At 42.7% G+C, this 18,801-nt stretch overlaps 5 protein-coding genes across 5 annotated transcripts; 2 read left to right on the forward strand and 3 right to left on the reverse strand.

The window, feature by feature from the left end:
* Nucleotides 1-1,921: 1,921 nt before the first annotated feature.
* On the reverse strand, nt 1,922-3,958 carry HO133_000267 (uncharacterized protein; the record flags this gene model as incomplete). Its single annotated transcript, XM_037291206.1, has 2 exons — nt 1,922-3,845; nt 3,909-3,958. 2 exons carry the CDS (start codon nt 3,956-3,958, stop codon nt 1,922-1,924), a joined length of 1,974 nt encoding a protein of 657 aa, XP_037152641.1.
* A 1,031-nt stretch (nt 3,959-4,989) lies between these two features.
* HO133_000268 (uncharacterized protein) lies at nt 4,990-6,983 on the reverse strand (the record flags this gene model as incomplete). Its single annotated transcript, XM_037291207.1, has 5 exons — nt 4,990-5,631; nt 5,686-6,515; nt 6,571-6,701; nt 6,752-6,816; nt 6,870-6,983. The coding sequence occupies 5 exons, from the start codon at nt 6,981-6,983 to the stop codon at nt 4,990-4,992; spliced, it is 1,782 nt and encodes a 593-aa protein (XP_037152642.1).
* A 453-nt stretch (nt 6,984-7,436) lies between these two features.
* Nucleotides 7,437-9,570, forward strand: HO133_000269 (uncharacterized protein; the record flags this gene model as incomplete). The annotated part of the gene is made up of 8 exons (XM_037291208.1): nt 7,437-7,458; nt 7,515-7,559; nt 7,623-7,722; nt 7,771-7,979; nt 8,033-8,058; nt 8,116-8,235; nt 8,291-8,954; nt 9,101-9,570. 8 exons carry the CDS (start codon nt 7,437-7,439, stop codon nt 9,568-9,570), a joined length of 1,656 nt encoding a protein of 551 aa, XP_037152643.1.
* Nucleotides 9,571-9,860: 290 nt separating this feature from the next.
* Nucleotides 9,861-10,334, forward strand: HO133_000270 (uncharacterized protein; the record flags this gene model as incomplete). The annotated part of the gene is made up of 1 exon (XM_037291209.1): nt 9,861-10,334. The coding sequence occupies one exon, from the start codon at nt 9,861-9,863 to the stop codon at nt 10,332-10,334; it is 474 nt and encodes a 157-aa protein (XP_037152644.1).
* Nucleotides 10,335-11,192: 858 nt separating this feature from the next.
* HO133_000271 (uncharacterized protein) lies at nt 11,193-13,629 on the reverse strand (the record flags this gene model as incomplete). The annotated part of the gene is made up of 4 exons (XM_037291210.1): nt 11,193-11,431; nt 11,486-11,871; nt 11,932-12,396; nt 12,734-13,629. 4 exons carry the CDS (start codon nt 13,627-13,629, stop codon nt 11,193-11,195), a joined length of 1,986 nt encoding a protein of 661 aa, XP_037152645.1.
* Between the last annotated feature and the right edge of the window lie 5,172 nt (nt 13,630-18,801).

Raw genomic sequence — 18,801 nt, forward strand, 5'->3', positions numbered from 1 at the left:
TCGGGATACTGTCGCGTCTTTCTCTTCTTATTACTGAAAGTCCCCAACAGGGAAGAAAGAAATCCAGAATAGTCGGAGTTGGGTGATGAGTCTGGTCGTTTGTGATAATTCCCTGCACCACCGAGACCATGACGAACGAAAGCTCTTCTATGGCGGTTCCTCGGTTGCTGGGGGGGCGCAGGTAGGGATAGGGGTGCGGGTTTCAGGGAGGATGCTGAAGTGGTGGAAAATGAAGATGTCGTCATTTCGCTTGGAGATATTGGGGAGTCTGGCTCGGGAGGTGGCTGTTCTTGAGGACGTGGAGCAACTTGGTGGTTTGGATGGGACGGCTCTGGAGAATTCGGCGGGTCATGGGTTTTTGAAGGCAGTGGTTCGGCCGGTGGTGGAGGGGAGCGCTCTTGACGCGTTGTGGGGTCTTCGGGATTCAAGGTCAACGATTCTTGCGGTGCAGGAGGAAGGTCTGGAGTTGAAGAGAGGGGTTTGGAGAGGGGAGGGGCTGGAAAGAGGGAATACTTGGGCTTTCTTGCCTCCATCGTAAGGAAATCTGGGGAGAATCTCCCCTGCAGAAGGTCAAAGCATGGACCCAAGTGAAAGAGTGGAGCGCGTGTATGGGAAATGCAAGAGGGAGAATGGGTAATGAATAATGGGTAATTGTGAAAGTGAGATGCACGCTGAAGGATATGCCCAATATATGTGGAGCGGGTGGTGACAGAGACGAGTAGTTGAGTTTAATGATAATATCATTTCATCAGCAAAAATGAAAGCGCAAGTCTTTTCTATCTTGCTCACGGGGCGCGGGCAAAGGCATGGCGTAGATTCAATTCTTCCGTTCCATTTTCCACCACCATCTCAGCCACTATGCCTATGTAAGTTTCGGAGCTCCACCACCAGATTGAGGAAAAGGTCAGTAAGAATCCAAAGTCCAACAACATGTCGACTGACCAATCGGAGGCGATGTATGATTAATAGAAAAACCATGTCTTCTCCAATATTTGACCTTCCAACGGAGTCTAAAGTACTTTAAGAGACTAAGTCGGACCATATCGGCGGGAGAGTGCAGGAGCTGTGGCGCCTTACATAATGGATATCAAATAAAGTACCTAGGCTTAAAAGTATCATTCGTGATCAATTACTTTACTTTACTTTAAATGACAGTAATAATGGAGACGCTGAATGCATTTAAGAGGAGCGGCAAAATTGAAAGCGGCCCGAAGGCAATAGCGCCCCATCGGATGCTTGCGACAAGCGCTGCGGGGTGCATGAAGCTACTCGTACGGCCGTACTGTATGTACTCCGTACAGTACATAGAGTAAGTACTTTAACCATGATAGGTACTCTATAGGCATCCTCTTGGTACGGAAGTAGACCACCCACCGACGATCCAATCAACCTCGGTCATGCAACCATCAATCACGCATGAATACTTTGATTGGTAGCTATATCCGTGCCGGACCGCTTAAAAGTTTGGAAGAATCAAACATGGACTTCTCGGCCGCACGGGTATATACATATTCCCCCTTCCTCCAAGATTGATGCATAGGGTATTTCCCGTACATCCTTCGAAACATGTCTAGGTGTGCCTAGGTAGAGAGATCCTACTCGTCCACACATCCCTGGGCTAATGGACCCTCGACTGGAGTCATGACACGAAGTATTAGCAAATATTGAAAAGACAGTCACATTGATTTCTTAGTATCCGTGCTCCACCACCGCGCCATCCGCCCAAGCCAGAGCGAAGAGATCACTATTCTCCGGGAACCCGCTGAACCTCTTTCGATATCCAATTGGAGAACAGCCTGTACGTAGCTATCAATGCTCAACGGAACATTGAAAGAGGTAGACCCGGCTGTAGGCCAAATTAAGCGGCGTGGACCTGTGGTTCATGCAGTTTGTTCGGGAGAGTTGCCGCAAATCATTCTTCTCACAGGCCAGCATGTTGTTGCTTCCTTAATTGCACCTCTTCAAAGACTACTCTTTGTCGGTCTTGTTTTTTAACTCCTCTGACGAAAGCTAGCAGCCTCAAGGCGCCTGCAGGCGTAACTCCCTCACATCTTCTGGCCAAACCCACACTCTCAGGCCTCGCAATCTCGAGCGCGCGTAGCTCTTCCGTGCTAAGACCATGTATTTTCGAGTATTCCAAGTCAATTGGCAACTTTAGCTGCTCATCTCTCTCCAGAACCCTGATTGCTGTCTTCTGCTGCTCGACGTAAGGCGCATACACACTTTCAATACCCACACGAGCCCGAACACTTGGAGAATAAGACGCAATCTGAGGCACGTGCGGTACTAGAGAATCGACGGTAACCCCATTGACGCGTAAGAGCTCAGAGGCTGAGCGTGCTGTTGCGTTTTGATGGACTTGGAACCCTTTCGCGGCCCACGCAGATGAGCTCATACGAATATTTTGAAGCACTGTCTGCATTTCTTGCATTTCCGCGGCGAGAGTAGAGAAATGATCCCATCGTTCATCGCCAACGACTCCGGCAATCCGTCCTTTAGCAGTAAGCCGCAAATCAGCATTATCAGCGCGAGCACTCATTCGATACTCGCTCCGAGATGTAAACATGCGGTAAGGCTCACTAACGCCCTTAGTAATGAGGTCATCGATCATGATTCCAATGTAGCCATCGCCTCGGCCCATGGTCATTTGAGCCTTGCCCTGTGATGCAAGGCCAGCATTGATGCCCGCAATGATGCCTTGAGAAGCCGCCTCTTCGTAGCCGGTAGTACCGTTAATTTGACCGGCCAAGTAAAGACCGGAGATCAACTTTGTCTCAAGGGTTGATCGAAGGTTACGAGGATCAACATAGTCGTACTCGACCCCGTAGCCTGGTTGTAGCATCTTGACGTCTTCGAGGCCAATTATGGTGTGCAGCATTGCATCCTGTGCAGCCGCAGGTACAGTCATAGAGATACCATTGGGATATATAACATCAGTATCAAATCCTTCGGGCTCGAGCCATATCTTGTGACTATCTCTGTTCCCAAACCGGATGACTTTTGACTCAAGAGATGGGCAATATCGGGGTCCCTTAACAGTTTCTCGTATATGGATACTCTGGTCCAGGTTGTCTTGAATGATCTTGTGAGTCGCCGTGTTAGTCTGTGTTCCGTAACAATGGAGTTGATCTTGAACGGTGACTGCATCATTGAGGTATGAGAATGGTACAGGGGGATCCTCGCCAGGCTGAACATCCAGTCGGGAGAAGTCTATGGTTTTTTTGTCGAGTCGAGGGGGGGTGCCTGTTTTCAGTCTGCCCAATTGGAACCCTGCGTCTCGCAAAGATTTGCTGAGCCCAAACGTAGCTGCCTCGCCCATCCGTCCACTGGGGAACACTTCCAGACCGATATGAATCTCTCCTCCAAGAAAAGTGCCTGTCGTGATGACAACTTTCTGGCAATCGAGCACGTCACCAGATTCGAGCCTGACGCCCACGATCCTCTGGTTAGCGCCATCCGCAGATGGCGCAGTCACAATGTCCGCCACCTTTCCCTCCAAGACACCCAAGCCCGGCGTGGCCAGTATCTCCGCCTTCATCTCTCTCTTGTAGATCTCTCGATCAATTTGTGCCCTCGGTCCCCAGACAGCCGGGCCCTTTTTTCTGTTGAGGACTCTGAAGTGAACCCCTGCCTTGTCGACAATACGGCCGCATAGTCCATCCAATGCGTCAATCTCGCGTATCATCGTACCCTTTCCAATACCACCAAATGAAGGATTGCAGGAGCAGACACCCAAGTTTGACAAGGACGGAGTCACCAGGGCCGTTCGTGCGCCTGATCGAGCTGCGGCGGCGGATGCTTCCGTACCAGCATGACCACCTCCTATGACTACTACATCGTATGTACTAGAGGAGATCAGTATCACGTTGCGAAGCGGGTGTGAAGTGCAGCCAGATCATACGGCGTACCTGGTACGTTCGCTGATGGTGGCAAAGTCCCGTGTGGACGACATGAGCATTGACCGCACACGGGGACTGTGACCCCAGCGCAGGAGCGCCATGGGTCGAAATGGAGCGCTCATCATAGAAGGCGACAATTCGTTGAAGCGACAGAAGAATGAAAAGGGCGAGAAATGACAACCCAGTATTTAACCTTTAAACTTTTCGAGGTACCGTTGGTGCCGCTACACTCAACTGGGCCTCCGCGTACACAACTCGCTTCTTCCTCAACAATCTGCTTGCTCCCAGCAAATTTTGTAGCTAAAGCAAACAGACTCTCCTATGCATTCTAATCATAGGCCATACTCCAGATGACCTTGCCGTACAAAATATCAACATCGGCCAAAATTAGTATTAACCACTACGGATATAGAACAGCTTTCTGTTATAGTTCAGAAGTATTAAGAATCATCTTTGACAAAATCTCGTACATGCGACACTCCCAGCACCAGTGCTTCAAGCAATCCGTCTCTTTACCAATACATGTTCTTCATCTCTGGAACTCACATCGACCGAAAATCCCTCTTCACCTGCGCCACCACAAGTTCCCCGAACCGCATTCTCAGACCCTCTCGCCCCAGAACCCAATTATTTCGAACTTCAGTACACCTCTAGGTTCCTTGTGGCAACTGCTGCTGGGAATCTTCGTCCTAGGAAGCTCTCGGGCAATTGATGCCCTCGCTCTCGATTCCCTGCGAGCTCAGCGTCTCGTATTCAAACATCTTTGTACGCCAAAGAAATTCATGTCAGCAGTAAGCAGCGCCTCTATAGCGACTTGGAGAAGGCTGGTGTTCGGCAAGTCACAAGGGGAAGAAACCATACGGAGAGGGACGAATCAATGACCGCCGCGAGTGATTATGACATCTTGGCTTATCTGTCTAAAGACGATTGGATGGCGCTGTATGGAGATGAGTATGGCGACAGGATCAAGGGAATGGAGCTTAATGAATGAAGAAGAGCCGCATCAGAGACCAAGTGTGCATGAAATCTCGTCAAGCTGCACATGTTCCATTGTTTGGAAATTCTTATTGCGTCAGATATCAATTCAATGCTACCTTCGACCCGCTTCCCTCTTTAGTCTCGCCGCTGCCGATGAAAGCCCAGCATCTGGCCAGCTGGAGACAGCATCCTCAACTTCTTCAAGAAATGTTGTACTATTATGGATGCTCGTAGCACCGAGGACAACCCTCACGCCGGGTGAACTAGCATTGACCTGTGCCACCATCTTGGCCTCTTCGTACGTTGCTCCTCCAACGATGAAGACTATAATATCTTGTGGCTTGTCTCTCGTTGTTCCTCCACCCTCTACGAAGGGGTATTGCTGCTCTTTCAGCCGGGCTTTGATCATGTTCTGTAATGTTGCTTCTAAGCGGGGGGAATGTTGGGTGTAGACATTTTCAACTCCTTTGAGCCCTTTGAATCTATCGCGAGCTCCAGAAAAGATCGAGGAAGATTCAAACAGATCCGAGAAACCTCCAGCGGTGGGAGCCGGTTGAAGAGAATGATGGTATGCAAGCAATCTCGATACCAAATCCACTCGGCGTACGGGAACATTGCCAGCAGCAGTGAGGAGATCTAGTAGCATCGGTAGGGCATTTGACGGATGCTTCTCGTAGCGAAGGGAGTATAACGCTACAAGGCGAAGCTTGCTGTCCGTGGGGATTTGTGGTGATGAGATAAGCCGTTGTACGCTCTGAAAGATTGTCAGTCAAGGGTGACACTTGGTGGGAAAGAGTTAATGGGCCACCTTGACGTCGTTCGCATGACTATCATTGCAAGCAAGACTTTGCTCCAGCTCGCTTACATCCAGCAAGCCGTCCGCTCCAACACGCCTGCTAAGCTCTCCAACCAATGTCACATGTTTACTGACGTTACCAGACAATTTCCTGAACTCGGGAAAATCCTCAACGAATCTCTTCATGTCCGCAATAGACTCAATTGCAGCATTGCTTTTCGTCTTCGACTGGTACTGTTCCACATACTCTTTAATGTTTCCACCAAGGTCCCCAAAGTTGAGGTACATGTTTTTCTTGAAGAAGGGATCCTGGTCTTGCGACAGTACTATTTCTTTGAGTTCTGGTCGGACGTCCGGCACGTCACTCAAGTCAATTTTGCCATTGTATATTCCGAGTAGTTCGTGTACCATAGCTTGATATGTCCACTGGGTCAAGAGAGGGGTAATAGGGTCGTCTCTCCGGTCCAGTATGAGCAATATTGGAGGGGTGTCTGTTTTCCTGAAGTCGAAGATTTGCTCTTCCTGCGTCATCTGATATCTCACTTCCGTGGCTAGCTTCTTTGCCATCAAGCTGTTCTTCTCGTACCGTATCAATGGCTTCTTCTTTAATGATAACAGGAGGGCTATCACTCCCTCAGTACATCTTTGGAGTGAATCGGGGTTCCAAATGTCGGGACTATTGCCCCAGATGCGCTGCTTTGGAAAACCGAGATCAAGATTGAGTAGGTCGGGATTCACAACGATGTAGTCCGCAAAGTATTCTTGAACAGCCTTGACTACTTCGTTGTTGTCTGCTTCGGCTAGTCTCTCCAAAGAAGATTTGCGGATAACGTTGCTAAAGTCTGCAGAACAACGTCAGATTCTAGGGAGAGTCGCTCTGAATATTGATGTCCTTACATATTGCGTATTCGCCGTACTTTGGATCCCGAAATTCGTCAATCAAGTGTTGTATTGAGTCCGGCGACGGCCGAACGAAGCATATGCAGCGCAGATGACGCATCTTCTCTCGAGAAGCATTATCAAGGCGACTTTGGAGATTTGTTAGCCAGAGCTCTTAACCACTGCTTAGAGAACCTACTCGACAAGATATACTTGGTGGTTGAGTAGGGCAGATTGGGTTATGGCGGTGGAGACAAAGGAGATCTGTAAGGATGTCAGCCCAAATCCGTCAAACATCTATAGCCCTCGACTCGCACTGTCTCACTGTCGAGCAAGAGAATCTTCATCTTGGCGGACGAAGATGCCAAAGCCATGTCCCCAGCTGACACCATCTTTGAAATATAGCCTGAGACTGCTGAGACTACGTCCATGGTCGCAGTGGATGGTGGAAGAAAGGAGCGGTGGGTTCAAAGTCATTGGGCTACTGGGCTTAAGCTATTTGTCCGCTATAGCCTGCAAGTAGATGCTGAGTGCTGTGATGAAATCGTCGCTGAGAGAGCGTGAGGAGGAATTTGCGCCATCGAGCTTTCCAGCTTGGGTGCTTGGGGAATTGGGATGCCTTGCAGTTGCCGGCTTGCGGCACACCTGTCCGCGCTACGGCACTTGAAACCCCTGCATCCTGCTGCGCCGCTAAGGCTTGGCGCGTCGACCTTTTTTTCCGAGGGCCGCTCGTGGGGTCACTGGGGTAGCTTGTTATGGGACTCTGCCAATTTTGATACAATCATTTGTGTGACTCCTTGAACAGACCATAATCTTATGTGCACCTCCTCAGATGAGGCAGACAACTCCTCCGCCTTTTATCTTTTTCCTCTGCGCTGCCCAAAATGTTGCCGTATATCAACCTTCGTGAGTTGCTGTCCAAGTCTTCTATAGATAGAGGTAGTAGGCTAATGGCAGAACAGCGTTCCAGTATGCTAGCTCTGCAACGGGGGCTTCAGTCGATGAACGTGAGAATATTGCCATATGCTGCCTTCTTAAATTCACAGTTCCTGTTGGCTAAATGATTGCAGTGAAGCTCATCACCTCCTTCCTCCTCTCCTATCCACTTGCTGGAGTCCTCAAGCGTATACCAGATGCAAAACCCTACCAGAAGAACTCCTTTATCATTGCGTACGCCAGAGTGTCCACTTATCCTCACTGTCTCTGACAAGTGCCTAGGGTCTCGCTGTTCTACCTAGTCGGGCTATTCGATCTCTGGTCTGGAATCCGCACGCTATTCATAAGTTCAGCTGGGGCATACCTTATTGCTTCGTACGTGGATGGTCCTTTCATGCCATGGATAGGATTTGTATTCGTTATGGGCCATATGTCGGTCAACCATATTTATCGTCAATTTGCCAATGCGCCTGACAAAGTTGACATCACTGGTACGTTTGCGAGGATGACACCTAGGACTGAATCCTGCTCACCGCAGAATTAGGGGCGCAAATGGTGCTGGCCATGAAGGTGGGCCCTGGAGTGCCTTACAAAATGCTTAGTATGCCAAATACTTACCACGAATAGCTCACGGCCTTTTGCTGGAATGTACAAGATGGCCGGCTGCCGCAGAACGATCTTGCAGACTTTCAGCTCGAAAGAGCCCTACCTCAGCTTCCAAATCTCCTCGACTTCGCTGGCTATGTCGTACGTTCACAACTTCTGTGCAAGGGAATATGGGTATATCTCTAATCAAATCAAGCTCTTCTTTCCCTCCCTATTCGCCGGTCCTTCGTTCGATTTTGTCGACTATCGACGATGGATTGAAACTACCATGTTTGAGATACCAGCAGGGACAGATCCATCAGCAGCACCGAAAACACACAAGAAGCGAAAGATCCCTAGCAGTAGTACTCCAGCTACCATCAAAGCGGTGATTGGGCTCGTGTGGATCCTCTTGTTCCTCAAGTTTGCTGGTTGGTACAATAGCAATCTTGTCCTTGGAGACCAGTACATGAAGTATGGCTTCTTGAGACGGGTCTGGATTTTGGAGATGCTAGGCTTCTCCACTCGCATGAAATACTACGGTGTGTGGTATCTTACCGAAGGCGCATGCATTCTCTCGGGTTTGGGCTACAACGGCGTGAACCCAAAAACGAACAAAGTAGACTGGAATCGTTTACAGAATGTGAACCCTTGGGGGATCGAGTCAGCACAAAACTCGCGCGCCTACCTCGAAAACTGGAACATGAACACCAATCACTGGCTACGAAATTATATGTATCTGAGGGTGACTCCCAAAGGGAAAAAGCCGGGTTTTCGAGCCAGTCTGGCCACATTCGTAACCAGCGCTTTCTGGCACGGCTTCTACCCAGGATACTACCTAACATTCATTCTGGCGGCGTTTCTGCAGACGATTGCTAAAAGTAAGTTTCGGAGCCAGCGCCATGCACATTCTATCCATGGTTATCATCTATTTCTCAAGTTTCATGCTTCTGGCCGCCATGGATACCTGCTTGATCTGTCCTTTCGTCAACCATGAGCTTTCACGGTCTGCTAACCCTGTACCTAGATTTTCGGCGCCACATTCGGCCATTCTTTCTCACTCCTGACGGGCAACGTCCGACGCCATACAAGATATATTACGATGTCCTCTCCTATCTTGCTACTCAAACGGCCTTTTGCTTTACCACGGTGCCGTTCGTTCTCCTCACCCTTCCGGACTCCCTCCTCGTCTGGATCCGCGTCTATTTATATACCATCCTCGGAGCGGCTGTGTCGATGGCCTTCTTTGCCTCCCCCACTAAGCCGTGGCTTATCAAAAAGCTGAGGATGAGGAATCAAAACGCGCTGCAACCGAAAGAAAAGATCGAGCATCCACTAATGGGCTTGCCAAGTGATCCAGCAGGAGACATCGACGAGGCTGTTAGTGAAATCAAAGAAGAAGTTGAAGCGAGGAGAAGAAGAGGGCAAAGCATCAGCATGCCTACTGGCGGAGACATGAAAGTTGCTGTAGAGGATAGGCTTGGAAAGAAGATATAGAATCAATGTCTATAATTCAATGCCGCGCTGTCCCTCTTTGGTTCTTCTTGGTTCTTGGCGAGCGGAGACATGCAGGGACCACGAGCTCACACAATCTCGCTGCGTCTTCGTTGAAGTCGCCACGCCAATAAAACTAGCGAGGAGAACTATGCTATACCCGCGACGTCGCCGCGCAGAGACTATGCGCCTGGGCATGCAAAACTTACATTAAGATCATCTGTTCAGCTTTCGAGTCTGCGTTCATTTTGACACCCATCCCTCACTTCTTGTCGTCCTTTCACTTCTCAACCATGGCCAACTCCGTATCAATTCCCTCTCTCGCCAGCAATGCCTCCCTCTCCGTCACGCTTGGGTGTTGGGAGCAAAGTCCACCCCACGAACCCCAGATGACGCCGATTACATACGTAGAATGCAAACAGGCTATCCGTGGCATACCGATGGGCGAAAAAGCCCTCGCACCAGTTTCATTCGGCAGAGACCCTGGAACAGGCTTCACAGTACCACACACTTGGGATTACGGCAGTTGCGCCGTTGAAATCGACGTTTTGCGAGAGGCCGACAAGGAGAAGTCAACTTTCGCGGCTATCTTCAAGAGGGCGTTCGACATTGCTGTTGAGTGCGTTGTGAAACCGCCGCATTTGGGAGGAAGAGGGTTGGTGGGGGAGAATGAGCAGCTCAAGGTTTGGATATATGGGGTTGATCCGAAGGTGTCTTCGCCGGGCCTGGCAGAATCCAATCTCAGTGTCTGGGTAGATGCGTCTTGAGATACGCAGCATGTCCCGATGCTTGTGCGATTGGGCTACAATGAAGGTGGCCCACGTATCGCCGCTTGTCTTCATACAGTTGTGTGATGGAATTTTCAGCCACTCAATAGCCTTACACCCCTTTTCTTCACGCGGACACCCCAGCCGATACTATCATGGTATTTCTACGTTTGTGAAAACACTAGGATTTGAGAATCCTGAACCCTCTTGCTCCCTTTAGATCGTGCAACCCTGACAACTCGATCCGGCCTGTCCACGTGTTAGAGGACATGCGTAGACCACATGAACCTAGACTGTGAACTTTGTTGATATCAGGGTAGCATACAGGTTGAAGGCCAAACTTCTGGCCAGAAACGATTGATCGTTGAACTTGCAATGGAAGTCACTGTCTCGCAAATTCCCAGGTATCGGTCACGGTAGCTACCACGTCTGGTAGATGAGAGATACTCACTGGCTCCTTTGCTGGCGAGATATAGATCTAGCGAAGGGAATGGGGACATTGCCACTTGCAGTCGACAGAGCACCCATTCTTGGCACAGAGTCCGCGCAAGCACAGGCACTAGGTAAGCTGGAACGTAGGTTGGAGGCATTAATAATCTATTAGCTACATGGCTCGTGTCGCTGAAACGCTAGAAAGTGATCACCTGGAAGTGAAGAGTGCAATTCATATCCACACACTCGCTCATCGCTGCGTATACTCCGTGATAGATGCAACGGCACCTATACAGATCTCATGATGAATATTAGCATGAGGAAAGCTCTATGTGTGCAACCATACAAGCTAAGCTGGCGTCAAATTATCCGTTCGTAAGTTTTTGAAAGTCGTAAATAGGTCGTTGGCGCGTCATCTCCGTCCGCTTAATTGGCAGCAACCGCTACGAGAGCGATGATAGCAACGATGATTAGCACTCCGAATCCGGACATGACACGATTAATGTTCCGCCACCATCTCGCATTCTCGTACCGCGCCTCATCAACAGCTCCCAGCTGCTTCTCAAGATCTTGAAGCATCTGGGGTTGGCGAGTTACATCTTTTCCTTTTGCGCTGATGACCGCCGGCCTTGGAGGCAGCGGTAGGAAGGCTGCTATGAACCATGCTTTTGGAAGGGTCAGCAATCTATATATTTGTTCACGGGAACGGTCTGAGTTACCTGGCGGAAAGATAAAGCCAACGGCAAAGAGTAATATTTGGGCCGTCCTTTTACTCGGCGCATTTCCCTCAGCTTGTTCATCCAAACTTGGGGCCTGGAATATGGTTCGCCGTGTGCTAAGAGAAGCTCTGTTATGCCACAGATGCGGAGACCAGTTTGATGATGATCTTTGCCGCGAAGGACCTCTGACCTCGGCCAGATCGAGTCCTCCGTGTCGTACCCGTCCAATCATTAAGGAACTTCGTCGTCGTTGATCATCCGCATCCTTAGCGCGGGTCCGAGGCCGGAACATGTTTAGCGAAATATTCTCTGTCGATGTCGAAGGACGTCTGTCGGAGCGATCCTTCGATGTCGAAGTAGCAGATAAGGGCCGGGCATAGTACGCTCTGTCCGTCAAAATTAGCAGATGTTCAGGCGCAGACTCAGACCTTTGTGCAAAGTCTTACTTGGCCCAAGCTGGGATGCTATCTCGAAAGAAAGTGGCTCTAGATCCACGCTTGGTAACTACGCTGTATCGATTGTCTCCCGACGCAACGCCCAAGTACTCCGAGCCCCTTGATCCTGGTATTGGCGGTAGCGGGGTCGGCAGGTCGTCCTGTAAATCCTTCACCACGCGAATAGTCGAGCCGGTAACGTCTCTTTGGAGAACAGCAGGTGGGTTTGCTAAAGGAGGCGCTGACGGCTGACTCGGCAATGGAGGCATGTCTGAGCCTCCTCGAGGATTCATAGTCGTGAATGAAGACTTGCTCACGCGAGAGGATTCTGGAATCCATGGTGTATGACTGCTCCTTCCCTCTGACTGTGAGCCAGTCCCTTCGGATGGGACAGTAGAGAGATGCGGGTTCCAACGGTCTTGGTTGCGCTCCAACGTCCGCGATGGTCGTCGAGCTGTAGAATTTGGCGGCTCCACCCTATAAATCATCGAAGTCAGCGTGTCTCTTTGATAAACAAGCCGCTACACTTTCAAGCTGCTCGAGCCTACAATGCGATAAATTTTTGCCTTAACTTTGAGGTATGTGCCCATTCTCATGGTACGCAAGCCTAAAATGTCAAAAAACCATGGTTGGAACGCCCCGGAGTCTATCAGACTCTATGCTGGAAGCCTAAAATCCCCCCAAAATATGGATTCGATCAGACAGAAACCTGGTTTGTGACAGACATCTATGGAGCAAGATGCTCCTAAGAACCATTTTTGCAACCCAAATCACGACAATCAACCAAAAAGGGATAATTCACAAATGTACATACCACGACGCAGAAGCCGATGGTGGCCTTATGACAGGATATTGGAGATTCAACGAGTTTTGGCCAGATGCATGCAGATTTGCGTACAAGGGGACAGAAGAAATCCGCCGTTCATGAGGCATTGCGTAATTGGGTGAGACTGGCGAGCTCGGTGATATCGGAGAAACTGGTGAACTACTACCACCCGTGTCCCTGGTGACTGGCTTCTGTGGGTTTGATATAGATAGACTAGATTTCGAGGAACCTGGTCGAGCCGTGTTCGGGAACGCGGAATAAGAGGCACGTCTAGGTCCATCTCGGGTCCTTTTCACAATGACAGTCCCGGTGGAATTCGAAGACGAGAGGGACGCATCAGAGTCCTTTGAAACAGGTTGGCGGGGAGCATCCATTAGGTTCGCCGTCCCATACAATTCGGAGCTCTCGAGTGCGGGAGAGACGCTGGGGAGCTGCACAATGTCGTCGGACACTCGACCATTACTACTGTCCATACCCTCATCCATTGCAAGGAAGCTTGTACTTGTATCGGGCCCTGGTGTAGTCCCCTGCGCGGGAGTATAGAAGGGATCTTTGGTATCAGCGCTTCCGCTTCGACGCTGTAAATATGATGTTGCCGTGTCCAGTGGGTCCTCAACATTATCTTTTGTTTCTCTTTGAGGTTTCCGGTCATTCGGAACGTAGACTCCAGGTGCAAACGTCGATCCCTGTCCGTCGTACACTTTAGGCGAGAGGATGTGGGAAGGCTTGGTCGGAAAGGGACTGCTTGCATATATTTGCGCCTGAGGGTCCCCAATGATGCGAAGTGTGGGTGATGCTCTTTCATTGGTATGGGAATCGGATCGCTCGTGGAGTGCTGCCCGTCGGGGCGGAGAGCCCTTGGAAGGGCGTAGAGGGAGATTCATGCTGGATGACAGATTGCATAACGTCGGTACTTTGATGACGGATTCGCCTTTTATAGACTGATCGCTGATGAATTCGACTCGTTACAGATGGTGGGAAATGATGGGTTGGTAAGTCCGAGGAAAGTAGATGAATAGTAGCGGATCGAAATGGAGGAAAAGGAGTGACTGGGCAAGAGAGAAAAGAAGACGACGAAAATGAATGTGGTGTAAAAATCAAATGATATACATAATGAATGAATGAAAGGAAGGAAAAGGACAAGGGTGAAGTTGGTGTAAAAGATGAAGAGGAAGATGAAAATGATGCTGGGGGAGGTCGTTATGTCTTGTTGCTTCAGGGGTCGAGCCTTGGTGGGATGCTCCTTAGCGTCCGGCGTCAGGTACGACGTAGGATTTCAGGTATAGTACTTAGGTACCTATGGAACCGTTCGTTTGGCCCACTTTTGAAGCCAGAAATCAATGCTTTTGCTCTCCGAATACAGAGGGAAAAAGGAAGGAAAAAAGGGACAGGAGAATATGAAATGAATAAGCAGAATAGCAAGGTTGGAAGAGAAAGGGAGGCAACTGGGTCTATATTCCGTCAGGTTAGCATTTCTAAGCGACAGCGAAGCTGAACATGCTTGATGATCAATTTCCCACCTTCCCTCGGTTGGCTCAGGAGGCTCAATCTTATGGATTAAAAGTAAAGTACTCTACACGTAAAAGGTAAAAGTAAGATAAATCTGTCACGTCTAAAAGGTGCGACGCGTTACCCCTGATTTCATAATCCTTGAGAAAACCGAAAATTAGCCGTTCGGCTGGCACCCCACACACTCAAAATTGTATTGTAGACATGCAGGCCATTAATGCCATTCCCATAATTAATTAGGACCTCAACTTGACCAAATATGGACCGCCCTATACGAAATAAGGCTATTTCACGTAATTTTAATTAAGAAGCAGCTAATCTCATAATTAATATCATTAAAGAGAGGCGTAAATTATCAAAAAAGGCTAAATCTAGAAAGAAGAAGCCTTCTAAGAATAATATTATTTAAGATATTCTTAGATATAGCTTTATTATTAAAGAAAAAATCTTTAAAGCACCTTTAGAGCCTCTAAAGCTTTTTATTTATTTAATTAATATTAATATAATATAAAAAGAGAAGGATTTATATTCAAGTATTAATAAGTTAAATATATTTAATTTTTATAGATTTAATAGTAAGACTATATAGGCTATCGAAGAAAAGATAAATAAGAAAAATTATTAAATAATTCTAAAGCGTACTATTGCGATACTCTTATATATCGATAATATAAAATCTATAAATAGTCGATATAGTGATAAATCTAAATAAAAGTTAGTTAATATCTTCGCTATAAAATGGCTAAAGGAAAAAAAAAAGAATATTATTATAAGAATTATATATATATATAATTTCAAAAATAATAATATCTTATTAGAAGAAAAGTCTTTTAAAGAAGAAGCTTTATTAGCGAAGAAGTATAAGATAAATCAACCTATTATCGATAATGATTCATCTTTAAATAAGTCTTCTATCTTTTACTTTTCTTTTAAATCTAAATTTAACTTTAAGAAATAGAAGAAGAAAAAGAAGAAGATTAAAATACTTAAACTTAATAGTATTATTATAAAATAAATAACGTATATAATAAAGATAAAGAAGCTTTAAAAGAAGTTTAATTAGAAGAGTTATAATATTATAAAGAATTATAAATATTTAAAAGTCGGCTATCTAGAAAATAATTATTATTATTAATAATTTAAAGATTTTAAAAATATATACTATTTATTATATATCGAGTAAATTATTAAATAAAATAAAGTCTTAATAAGAGGTAAGAATTCTAGTATTACTATTAAAAATTCGCTTTAAAAAATTTAAACTTAATTAAAGAAATAATATAAAAAGAATTAGAAGATAAAGATTAAGTCGAAAATAATAAAGAAGAAAGAATCTATAGTTATTACTACTTCTACTTTAGCTTCTACTCTAATATCTATTATTATATTACTTAATAAGCTAGATAACTTATCTTTAATATTAGGCTCGTAATAATAGTTATTATAGTATAGTTAATAATTATAGTATAGCTAATAGTTATAGTATAACTCGCTTTAATAGTAGTATTATTTATATTAGCAACAGCAGTTTATAAGATATTTACTCTTTTAATTAATAGTATAATAATCTTAATTCTTTTCTACGTAATAATATTAGTAACTTTAATTCTTTAAGACTTAATTATTTAATTTAATTAAGCTTTCTTCTTATCTTATTATAATTAATTAATCATTTTTTTAAATATTACTTTTATTAAGTAATCTTATCTAAATAGAGAATAATTAAAGCGTATTATATAAGATATATTTTATTTAATATACTCGAAAGAGTTTTAGTAAGAAAGCGACATTTATAAATACGCTTAAAAAGATAAAATAAGAGGTATATATATTAAGGTAGATATATTATATATCGATAACTAAATAAAAGAATATAAAGATTTTAAAAGAATTAGATATAAGACTAAGTAGCGAGGTAAAAGTATTTATAAAAGAGATATAAACTTATATTATTATTATTATTAATATAGATTATAGCTTTTAAATATCTAATTTATTAAATATACTATATAATATTACTTTAGTAAATAATAATAATTTAGATGAAAAAATATTTATTAAGAATAAGAAGAATATTTAGACTAAATAAATATAGAGATAAAAGATTAAAGCGAGTATAGAAGAAAGTATATATAGTTAGAAGTTAGATAGAATAATACTTTAAATTAATTTATAATTTAATTATTTCTTAAATATAGCTGTTTTAAAGCTCTTTTAAGGTCTATATAATTATTCTATTTTTATTATTTTTCTTTTATATTTTAACTATCTACTCTTTATCGCTCTATCTTTTTATCTTTTTACTTCTTTAATTAATTAATTATAAAGTCTATTCTTATTCTTTTTCTTTTTCTTCTTCTTTCTATTTAATATTATTTAAAGTTACTATAAGTAATATAGATTAATAAGAAATAATTCTAGAATTATATTATAGGTATATTTTATCTTATCTCGCTTTTATATTATATTCTTCTACTCGCGTATTAAGATCTATTAATAAATTAAATAATAAGATATTTCTAATATAATTTAGCTCTCTATAGTATAATATATAGAGAATATAGTTATAAAACTTTATTATTACATTTTTTTTTTATATAACTTAATATTTAAAGGTTCTATTAAATTTTCTTAAGATCTATAATAATATTTTTTTAATTTTATCTTTATTTAATAAGAAATATATTAATTAATATTTAGATTTAGATTTAAATATTACTATAGTAGATAAAAATTAAGAAATCTATATATCTTTATATTAGAGTTTAAGAATTAAGATTTAATTAGTATTAGCTTTATAGCGATAATCCCGCTATAGCTAAAATATTATATATATTATATCTTTTATTTTAATTAATAATTATATTATTTTATATTCTAAATAATATAAATTAAAATATTTAAATAGAGCTTAAATATATTAAAGAAATTATAAAAATCGAATATATTTTAATATAGTAATATTAATAGAAAGGATATCTACCTTAAATTAAGCTAATATAAGATTTAAAATCTTATTTTTGCTATATTAAAGTTTATTCTTTAAAACTATTATATTCTTTATCTTTTATATATAATTCTTTATCTTTTTTATAATACTTATCTATTAATATTTCAATATGCGAAAAATAAGCTTTAGTATATATTTCTTTATTATATATCTATATAATAAGCTTTAAATATTACTAAAAAGATATATACTTCGTTAACTCGAAATATCTCTTTAATTAAGTCTTAAAAATCGAAAAGAATTTCTTAATAAGATTAAAGTTAAATAAGTATAAGAGTAAATATAAGAGTAAAATATCTTATATCGTATATAGTCTTTTTATTTTAACACTATAATATATAAAATAATTATCTATAATAAGAATTGATTTTAAATTAGAAAATAAATTATAGCGAGAAAAGACTTCGTTTTTAAGAAATTATTTAAAATAAGAATTATTAATACTATCTTAATAGATATAATAATAAAGAATACTATTAAAATAATATATTAATAAAATACTATATTATTTAAATCGTTTAATAAAAATAGAAATTATTAATTAAACTTCAAAGTTATAATAATCTCGCTTTCTTTATATTATATATTTATTAACTACGCTCTTATCTAAGAAAATAAGCTAATTATATATAAAAATATTAATTATTAGAAAGTATATATTACGATAGAGTTATAAGCGTTTTAAAGTTACTCAATAAAGACTTTTTCTACTAATTTTTATAGCGTATAATATTTTTAATATTATAAATATATTAATAATTAGATTAAATCGATTAAAAAGATTATATTATATCTTATCTAGATAAATCTATAGCTTACTTTTAATATAGGCTCTTAATTTAATTCTTACTACTATAAATATCGCGAATAATCTATCTCTCTTAATCACACGAGGCGCGATATATATATTAAAGATTAAAAGGTTATTAATAATATAATATATAATAGTAGATAATATATCTTTAGCTTTAATAATAGCGTTAACGCTTAATCCGAATTATATATACTATTATATACGATTTTTATAAATAATCATCAGCGAAGAAGGTATTTTAAGATCTTCTATATATTAATAAGAGATTCCAAAAAAGAAATATTAATAGTTCTATATATACGAGTAATCGTAGCCTCACAATTGCCTCTTTGGGTGTATATTTAAGGCCTTAAAGGGTTGTGGGAATGGTATTAATGGCCTGCATGTCTACAATACGATTTTGAGTGTGTGGGGTGCCAGCCGGACGGCTAATTTTCGGTTTTCTCAAGGATTATGAAATCAGGGGTAAGTGCTTTTCTTTCCCCTTTCTATTCTTAGCTTGTTTCAATCTTAAATCTCCTGCCACTGACCGCCCCCCATATGCCGAGCATGCCTGCCAACCGGCTAAATTCCGGCAAAATTTCTTCTCTCTCTGTGTGGGATAATTGATAATTGCATCTCCCTCTCCGTCACGCGGCTTACGAGCCTTGGCTTGGAAAGTCGTCTCATGATAAGTGTATCTAAAAATTCCGAATAAAAATTACGCAGGCCATTCTGACGACG

The sequence above is a fragment of the Letharia lupina genome (assembly GCF_014066315.1).
Source record: "Letharia lupina isolate WasteWater1 chromosome Unknown contig_10, whole genome shotgun sequence".
Lineage (NCBI taxonomy): Eukaryota > Fungi > Ascomycota > Lecanoromycetes > Lecanorales > Parmeliaceae > Letharia > Letharia lupina.